The sequence below is a fragment of the Octopus bimaculoides genome, chromosome 26 (genome assembly GCF_001194135.2).
Source record: "Octopus bimaculoides isolate UCB-OBI-ISO-001 chromosome 26, ASM119413v2, whole genome shotgun sequence".
Taxonomy (NCBI): domain Eukaryota; kingdom Metazoa; phylum Mollusca; class Cephalopoda; order Octopoda; family Octopodidae; genus Octopus; species Octopus bimaculoides.
Genome location: NC_069006.1, coordinates 20,486,463 through 20,496,639, shown reverse-complemented (window position 1 = coordinate 20,496,639; position 10,177 = coordinate 20,486,463). Strand labels below are relative to the sequence as shown.

The 10,177-nt window shown below is 38.2% G+C and overlaps 1 protein-coding gene across 1 annotated transcript in view; it reads left to right on the top strand.

Annotated features, from left to right (window-relative positions):
- LOC106869009 (inactive tyrosine-protein kinase transmembrane receptor ROR1) overlaps positions 1–10,177 on the top strand; it is a 23,037-nt gene that overhangs the window by 6,699 nt on the left and 6,161 nt on the right. The window contains exons 4-11 of the mRNA XM_052976927.1: positions 1,356–1,462; positions 1,931–1,966; positions 2,526–2,580; positions 3,037–3,155; positions 3,926–4,135; positions 5,597–5,692; positions 6,083–6,226; positions 6,964–7,068. Of these exons, the coding sequence (XP_052832887.1) occupies positions 1,356–1,462; positions 1,931–1,966; positions 2,526–2,580; positions 3,037–3,155; positions 3,926–4,135; positions 5,597–5,692; positions 6,083–6,226; positions 6,964–7,068 (872 nt within the window). The remainder of the gene's footprint in view (positions 1–1,355; positions 1,463–1,930; positions 1,967–2,525; positions 2,581–3,036; positions 3,156–3,925; positions 4,136–5,596; positions 5,693–6,082; positions 6,227–6,963; positions 7,069–10,177) is intronic.

Here is a 10,177-nt window from a genome sequence, read left to right as displayed (position 1 = left end):
CTCGTTAGAGTTGTTTGCATGTTTGATTTTCCATGCTGGTATGAGTTGATGGGATTTCCTCATTTCTTTTCTTAAAGGCAGTGTTTTGTGACCAGATGGCCCTCCTGACGCCAACCCCTTTAAGTTGCATCTTATGACGTGTAGTGTAGGTGCATGGCTCTGTGGTTAGAGCATCAGGCTTACAATCGTGAGGTTGTGAGTTCGATTCCTGGACCAGGCTATGTGTTGTGTTCTTGAGCAAGACACTATTTCACGTTGCTCCAGTTCACTCAGCTGTAGAAATGAGTTGCGACATCACTGGTGCCAAGCTGTATCGGCCCCTTTGCCTTTCCCTTGGATAACATTGGTGGTGTGGAGAGGAGAGACTGGTATGCATGGGCGACTGTTGGTCTTCCATAAACAACCTTGCCCGGACTTGTGCCTTGGAGGGAACCTTTCAAAGTGCAATCCCCTAGTCACTTGTGACCGAAGGGGATCTTTACCCTTTTATCACATGCAGGGATACAGTACACACATTCATCATCATCATCGTCGTCTCTGTCACTTAGCAGTCTGGCAAACGAAACTGACTAAATTGGTACCAGACTTAAGAAAGAAAGCATAAGTACTAGGATTGATTTGTGAAACTAAAACCCTTCAAGGGGGTGCTCCAGCATGGCCACAGTCCAGTGACTGAAACAAGTAAAAGAGATACAAATAAGTTTCACATCACTTTCCACATGTCTTTTCTCTCATTCACAGCTGTACTATTTAGAAAGGTGTGTGGCTTAATGGATAGGGTGTTGGACTCATGATCGTAAGATTGTGGTTTCAATTCCTGGACCAGGCAATGTGTTGTGTTCTTGAGCGAAGCACTTCACATTGCTCCAGTCCACTCAGCTGTAGAAATTAGCTTAGCCTGAAGGGGGGATGGGCTCCACCAGGCTTTCTCACCCTTGATATGTTGCATGGCCGCAGTGTCCCAACGACCCCCAAGGGGCTAAGGGACAGTAAAAGAGGTTTTTTAATCATTGTTGGGTAACCACACTGGAGTTAATAACTGTCAAGTCTTGCACCATATGTGATGATGGCTGCCCACTTGTGGTCAAGGAAGGCCATCACTGACCATTAGGAATCTTGTGCACATTTCAAAAACACCCAATCTCCTCCTTTATTTGTTCCCTCCATTGGTGGCAACAAAAGGACTGATGAACCCAGGGCGCTCAGAAATTCTGGGTTGGTGTCTAGCATGCTGGAAGACCACTGGTGTGTCTTTAGAAAAAAGGTCACTCTTATATGAACATGCATATATACGGATACACACACACACACACACACACACACACACTAATGGTCATTGTTTTCTTTTTCTCTAGGTTAAAAATTCTCGATGTAAGTCCAAAAGATTCGGGATTGTTCCTGTGTATCGCTTCCAACCGTTTTGGACAAAAAAACACCACTGGTAGACTTCGCGTCAAAGACGGTAAATATGGATTATTATTATTATTATTATTATTATTATTATTATTATTATTATTAGTATGCCAGGCGATATGTTTAGCAGCATTTCGTCTGTCTTTACATTCTGAGTTCAAATTCCACCGAGGTCGATGAAATAAGTACCAGTTGAGTACTGGGTAGATGCTATCGACTATACTCCTCCCCCAAATTTCAGGCCTTGTGCCTTTAGTAGAAAGAAAGAATTATTATTATTATTATTATTATTATTATTATTATTGTAAGTACCAGTCAAGAATTGGGTAAATATAATAATCGTGCCTCCTCCCCTTTACTGAAACCCTTTCGTTAACATTTATTTTGAGATGCTCTGGGTTTCTTTCAATTAATTTAAAACAAAGAATTTAGTAAAATAACAGTTATCCTTTGCATTATCATCATCATCATCATCATTATTTTCATCATTACTAATTTCACATTTTTTACTTTCCAGAAATTTCTACCAAAAAGATGATCGATCGTATTCCAGGTGAGTAATCTTTACTTTGGAGCATAATTACTTAAAATTATTCCCTTAAAGAAATAGGGGCAATATATTTAAACATTCACTCCCTTTTTTTTTTTTGTACATATATACATACATACATACGTATCTATACATACATGCTTACATACATATATACAGGGTGATTCAAGTCGCCATACATAGGAACCATTTTTTTTTTTATAAGAAACAGTTTATAAGAACAGTTTTTATTATTTAACAGGCTCTATATGGTTACCATTGTTTTGAATACACATTGCAATATGTTTACCCAACTCAATGTGAAACTCGTAATAGCACATCTGGTGATATGTGTGCAAATGAGTCGGTGATGCGTTCCTTCAAATGATTTAAGTCTTTTATCTTTCCGCGATACACCATGCCTTTCAAATGCCCCCAAAGATAGAAATCAAGAGTGGGAGCAGATCAGGGGATCTAGGGTCTCTTATAAAAAAATAAATTATATATATATATATAAGCATATATGTGTGTGTGTGTATCCACGTTTTATTTTATTTATTTATTCATTTATTTTACTTCACAGATTCCTCCGGAAGGCAGACACCTTCCACACCATTTGGTTCCAGTTCAGAAGAACAGTAAGTGCACTTGAGTTGTTTCCACTCCTTTGAATCAACGTCTTAAATTTGCATATTCCTTCCTCACACCCCTAATCCCCACAATACTGAATGGATGGGGGTCAGACATAGTGAGTAACTGTTATTGTTAAGCAGGGCCAGGTTAAGACCCATTAAGGCCCTTAGCACTTCAAAGATTTTGGTGTCCCCATAAAAGATTATGTGATTCAAGATATAAACAATAACAAACCATAAAATAAGTTTTTATCTTTCAAAACGAAACAAAACAGTAAGAGGGGAAAATAATGTTCATTTTTTCTATACTTCCACTTTATTTCTATTTGAAAAGTTTCCTCCTACTTTCATTATATTCACAATATTTCAATATCACCTCATCTAATCAACTTTATCTTAATTGTTATCTCATCATCATCCTCGTTTCATCTAATCCACCATTTCTCTCTTATTTTCCCCCAGAAACAATCAAGGTTCCTGCTTTGATTACCATGGAACTCCGTGTGCAAAGTTTCTGGCCAATAAGAGTGTTTACGTAGCGAATAAGAACGGTCTGGTAGAAACTGAAAAAGTCTACACTGGTAAGCCCATTCAACAATCAGCACTTTCTCACCAATAATAATAATAATGATTTACGGAGATGTACTTGCATAGCAAGTGACCTGATCTGAGATCATATGCTGGAACGAAAACAATTGCAGCGTGGACCTGTTCACTGATAAAATTCAGATGCAGCACTGAATTTTGTCAGTGAACAGGTCACGGTCTCAAAGCGACGAAAATATTTTGGCAAATTAAATTTAAATGTTGAAGTGAATCTAACGGTTTTTGTGTGTTATTTTAAATGGCTTATAAACACCTTCTACGCTGCAATAATAATGATTTCTTTTATATAATAATAATCCTTTCTTCTATAAACACAAGGCCTGGAGTATCGAGGGATGGGGTCAGTCGATTACATCGACCCCAGTATTTCACTGGTACTTAATTTATCAACCCTGAAAGGTTGAAAGGCAAAGTTGACTTCAGTGGAACCTGAGCTCAGAACGTAGCAACAGGTAAAATACCGCTAAGCATTTCGCCCGGCGTGCTAACGATTCTGCCGGCTCAACACCTGGACTTCTTTTAGTTTCCATCTACCAAATCCACTCACAAGGCTTTGGTCAGTCCCATACCATAGCAGAAGTCACTTGCCCAAGGTACCACGCAGTGGGGTTGAACCCGGAACCATGTAATTGAGAAGCAAACTTCTTGCCACACAATCATGCCTGCGCCTATTTATATATATATATATATTTTCTTTTCAGACTTCCATTTATATATATAATCGTTTCTGTATTGTTTCTTCCAGTCGCTGTAACTATGATTGGTCAGTCAACAGACTTATCCCCCAGGTGTCAGCAGTTTGCAATACTGTCATTGTGCTATCATGCTTTCCCATTGTGTGACGAAACCAGTGCCATACCAAAGCCCCGGCTCCTTTGCAAAGATGAATGCAAAATCTTAAGAGAAGACATTTGCAAAAACGAATACAAAATGGCTAAAGGTCATCCACTTATAGGTACAATATTCTTTTATCTTTTTTAGTCATTTGACTGCAACCATACTGGAGCACCGCCTTAAAGGGAATATTTGGCTGCTATTTCTAGTAGGTCGTGTGACCAAAATAGCTTATTATGCAGACCTATGACCATTCTAACTTATCAAAAGCATAGTGTATCTAGGACAACATTATTCCTGGTGTTCATATTGCTTCTTTGAAATGGTAGGCTGTGATTTGAGGAATATTTGGCTGCTATTTCAAATAAGCTGAGTGGCCAAAATAGAAGTTCTCAAGGTCATTGCTATATGTTTAACCCCAGGTCAGTCATATTCAAGCAGAATTATGATCAGAAGTGTTCAAGACATGACCACCTTGTCTTTTTCCCAGACATTGTCCTGTGTGTCATCCAAGGCATACCCTGCAAGAAATAGGAGCTAATTTTTCCTCAAATTATGTATATAAACTTACATTGTAGACATACAAATATGGCAAAGTAACCTAGTTTTCCATTGCTTGAAAAAAATAGACAAACAGCCTTCATTGATCTTTGACCCTTATTGTGGTCTCATCAGATGTGCCCACATCACTTGACCAATCCCAGAGAAACAAATAGCCAATCTGTTTGTTTATGTGTGTGTGTGTGTGTGTGTGTGTGTGTGTGTGTGTGAAGGCACATGGCACAGTAGTTAAAGCGTCAGGCTCACAATCATGAGATAGCTCGATTCCTGGACTGGACTGTGTGTTGTGTTCTTGAGCAAGACACTTTATTTCATGTTGCTCCAGTTCACTCAGCTGTAGAAATGAGCTGCAATGTCACTGGTACCAAGCTGTATCGGTCTTTGCCTTTCCCTTGGATAACATCTATGGCATGAAGAGGAGAGGCTGGTACGCATGGGTGACTGCAGGTCTTCCAGAAACAACCTCACCTGGACTTGTGCATAGGAGGGGAACTTTCCAGGTGTAATACCATGGTCATTCATGACCAAAGGGGTCTTTACCGTGTGTGTGTGTGTATATAAATTAGTGTACATTTAAACACAAAGAGGTGAGCCTGTAAACAGGTTGCCTAACATACTAGAAAGAACAGTCAAAAAATCCAAACCACAGTTAAGAGTAATTTCGAAGGGAATGAAAATAAAAACATTTACTATGTTTTATGCATCAAATTCAACAGGTTCGTAGAACTGGAGCTAATTTGCATGCCATAAGTGTGTAACTCATTTAATACCAGGGGTTTGTCTATAGGAAACCCTGTTTTCACAGTATCAAGGTATGATATAATTGATGTAAACTTACATCATAGACATAAAAGAAACATAGCAAATTTAACAATTTCTTTGTCGATTGAAAAGAAATGATGAACGGCCTTCGTCAGTTTTTGAGCCATATCATTTTTTTTTGTTGTTTTTATAAAAATAATCATGAAGAAAAAAAATACTTTTATTTATATTTGTATGTTTTTGTTATTTCTTATTTCAGGAGAAAAATTGCTACCAAAATGTGAAAATTTAGCCCCAGTTGGAACTAAAGAAGCTGCAAATTGCATTGAAATCGGTGTCCGCAATGCTACCAGAGGTACGTGGAATGGAAGTTAACATAGAGGCTGTGTGTGTATGTGTGTGTGTGTGTTACATTAAAGACATAACTATGTTTGAGCTTAGTACATTTGTCTTTGTTAATTTATCAATGGGGTTTGATTCCAGCAACAAACAGTGACAAGTGCTACTTGTTTCAGTTGCTTAAAAAGAGAATATAGTCATGCTGAAATAAAAGGGAGAAATAAATTCAAATAAATTTTTTAAAATAAATATTTCTTCTTTTATCTATGATCAAATTCTCAAAGCATTTTCTTTGTGTTTTTCTAACATATCTATATATGTATTTGAGTGAGCATGTTTGTGTGTGTGTGTGTGTGTGTGTGTGTATATATATATATATATATATATATATTGTTTTTCATTATAGTTACAGAACACAGTTGTTACAATGGCAGCGGAAGTAATTACAGAGGAATGATTAGTCGAACTCGTTCTGGTCACGAGTGTCAGAAGTGGAGCTCAAATAACCCCCACCTTCATCACTTCAAACCCACCCAATACCCAGAGCTGGGTAAGTAGCTTTCTCATATTTTATCTCATAAGACCTTCTGTCTCTCTGGAGCAGTAATGCCCCAGCTACAGCATTCGACCCTCAGAAGAGCTGTTTATAAAAAGACCAAACTCACTATCTTCAGCTTGGGTTTTCCCAGCTATGATCATGAATGTTGGGTGATGACTGAGAGAGTAAAGTCATGAATACAAACAGCCAAAATGGGGTTCCCCTCCAAAGGATCTTTGGAGCAAGATTACTCAACAGGGTACTTAGCCTAGAGATCAGGGAGCCTCTCAGGGTCAGACTGTTACTTCTCATTGAGAGGTCACAGCTCTTGTACAAGTGACTTGTGATTAGAATGTCACAGGAAAGAATCATGAATTCCTTCAAGGCAAGCCAACTGGTATGAGACTTGGGGTAAACCAAGAATGAGGTTGTTGGATAATATCCATTATCTTGGTTTATCATACTTGGAAATCCAGTCAGAAAATGTTATGGTGGTTGCTTCTGATAGGACCCTATTGGGAGGAAGCTCTTGAGGGCACTACCGCACCACCACAACTCCCAGAAAAAGTGGGCAGAGAAGATGAATGGCTGGATTAATGGGGGTGGGTGTATTTCGATCAGTGCTGACCTGAAGCAAAACAGCAACACAAATCAAGAAAACAATGTCTGTTATAAACACATTCACATGGATACACTGACACACGCACACATTAAACGATTGAGTATTGAATGTCCTCTTCTTTTCTTAGGAGATCATAACTACTGCCGTAACCCCGGAAACACTGACCATGCTCCTTGGTGCTTTACCTTAAACAGTCAAGTGAAGAAGGAAAGATGTGACATCCCTCGATGCGGTAAGAAAATGAAAACAATCCATTTATCTACATGTTTGTATGTATATACCTACATGTGCGTGTGTATCTGTGTGTATATATCACCATCATCATCATTTAATGTCCGTCTCTTCCATGCTGGCATGGGTTCGATGGTTTGACAGAAGCTGACTAGGTGAAGGCTTTTCAGGTTCCATGTATGCATTGGCATGGTTTCCACAGCTGGATGACCTTTCTAACGTATATATATATATATATATATATATATATATATATATATATATATATATATATTTATATACACAAGTGGTCAAGCAACAGAAAGTAACACTCAACATATTTTGTCAGGGCTTACATATATTATTAGCTCCATGCAATTCTAAGATTACACTTGTGGTGTGTAAAAAGCATCCAGTCCACACTGTAATGTGGTTGGCATTTGGAAGGGCATCAAGCTGTAAAAACCATGCCAAAACAGGCTCCACTAGTGCTGGTGCCACATACAAAAAAAAACAACTGTCCACTCTGTAAGGTGGTTCATATTAGGAATGGCATCCTGCTGTAAAAACCTTACTAAAACAGACAGTGAATCCTGGTACCGTCTTGTGGCACACCAACTTCTGCCAAACTGTTCAGCTCATGCTAGCATGGAAAATGGATATTAAATGTTGATGATGATATATATGCCATACAGAGAGAGAGAGAAATATAATTGTGTGTGTGTGTGTGTGTGTGTGTAAATATACAATTACAAAGTATGTTTGTATGTCAGCATGAACAACACCGAATATGATGAGCATAAAGTAAATCACCGCACCTTTTAGAATTACAGCATCTTTTCAGTCCATGTTGTTATTAGTTTTGAGGGCACTCAAAGTGATGAAGTATCTTTTGTCAAGCATTGTTTGAGAAATAGAAATGGTAATGTTTGACAATAGGTACTCAACTAGTTTGCTATCCTTTTGAAACTACTAGTAACATGGGCTTTTGTATTTTAAGGTTTTCTATTTTTTTTTTTTTGCTGTGTTATTACTAAAACTATGTTATTACTTAACAAAACAAAACACTCCCAGAGTCCGAAATAATAAATTCAAGGGTGGTAGTCAGTGTCGGCAGAAAATCTCAGAGTTCACCAAACTGAATAGGATTATATGACCAAATTGTGGAAGCGTTTCCTCCGTATGGCCCTTATGGTGAATAGATAATTTACATTTTAATTTCAGAGATGTACTTGCATAGCAAGTGACCTGATCTGAGATCATGTGCTGAAACAAAAGTAATTGCAGCTTATATAGTGTCATCCAGTATGTACATAATGTAGTGTCATTATAGATGGTGAGACCCCTTCGGTCATGAATGACCATGGGATTACACCTATAAAGTTCCCCTCCGAGGCACAAGTCCAGGCAAAGTTGTTTATGAAAGACCAGCAGTCGCCCATGCATACCAGCCTCCCCTCTCCACGCCACTGATGTTATTCAAGGGAAAGGCAAAGGCTGATACAGCTTGGCACCAGTGACTCATTTCTACAGCTGAGTTGACTGGAGCAATGTGAAATAGAGTGTTTTGCTCAAAGAACACAACACACAGCCTGGTCCAAGAATCAAACTCACAACCTCATGATTGTGAGCCCAACGCTCTAACCATTGAGCCATGTATGTTTTTATGTGCTACTATTAGTTTCATGTGCTGAGAGCATGCCATACAGTATTTTTATCAAGTCTGGTGTCACACACAGCACATGCTGTCTCTAGGTCTCTAGTCCAAAGAAGATTTCTTTCTTGTCTTGGATAACTAAATGAAAAGGCTTGAAGGGAGCTGCATGCTCACCTTTCACTAAATCATATTATTTAGCTTTTAAATCAGCCGGATCTGGCCTCTCCCACCTACCTTACAGTGTCATTCTAAAAAATAAACAATCACATCATTGAAATCTCAACACTATGAGATACTGCATGATGAATTCAAAACAAGGTGAATAAATAAAATAAGCCTTATAATTGACACAGAAATCTAAGTGCTAAAGGGTTAAAAATTTTATCTAAAAATTCAACCTACAACAGAATAAAAGAATAAGTCCTCTACAAACCATTCCATAACACAGGAGATGAGCGTTCTAGCTTTGATCTGTTATTCTAATGATTGCTAGTGTTTTGTTTTGTTTTGGTTCTTGTTGGTTTTTTTGTTAATTCTAAGCATGTCTTGAAATGTGTTTTAATGCTATGAAAGTTTATTCAGTATTGATTGGAATGAAAAAAGTTTTTCTCAAAAGCACAACCAGAGAACGAGCATGTGCCATGAATGACATTTGAAGTACACGTGTATGTATCATATATTTGTGTTTATGTTTACATATATATATGTTTGCATGATGCAGGGTGGTCGTGTATATCCCCTGTAACAAGACACCTGTGCTTATCTCACTATCACTCATTTCAGCACCTCACATAAAGCCACTTACCCCCTCTCGGTTGCCAGATCATATTTTACATAGTTCAACCCACACAAGGAAATGGGTAACAAAACAAAATAGGAGATTTGAAAGAAGTTTGTATAAAATTAGTTTTTAAACATAGAAAGGCGATGGAGGTCCACCAGAATAGAATAGTAATCAAAGAAGTCCAAAGGTAAAAAATGGTTGAGAACCTGAAGAAATTATGCTTTAGATTTACGTATTGCAAGAAACAGCCTGGTTTCATTTTACGTAGTTCAACCCAAGTTAATGCGTGAAAAGCAAAATAGAAATTTTGGAAGAAGTTTCTGTAAAACTGGTTTTTAAACATAGAATGGTTGTGAGGGGTCCACCGGAATAACATAGTAATCAAAGGGGTCCATAGATAAAAGAATGGTGAAAAATCCCTGGTTTAACCCCATTGGTTCCTTAGTTCCCAACTCATCAATGTCGAAAATGTGGTGGGGAAGAAATAATTTTGTTGCGGGCATAGGAGTGGCTGTGTGGTAAGTAGCTTGCTTACCAACCACATGGTTCTGGGTTCAGTCTCACTGCGTGGCACCTTGGGCAAGTGTCTTCTACTATAGCCTCGGGCTGACCAAAGCCTTGTGAGTGGATTTGGTAGACGGATACTGAAAGAAGCCCGTCGTATATATATATATATATATATATATATAT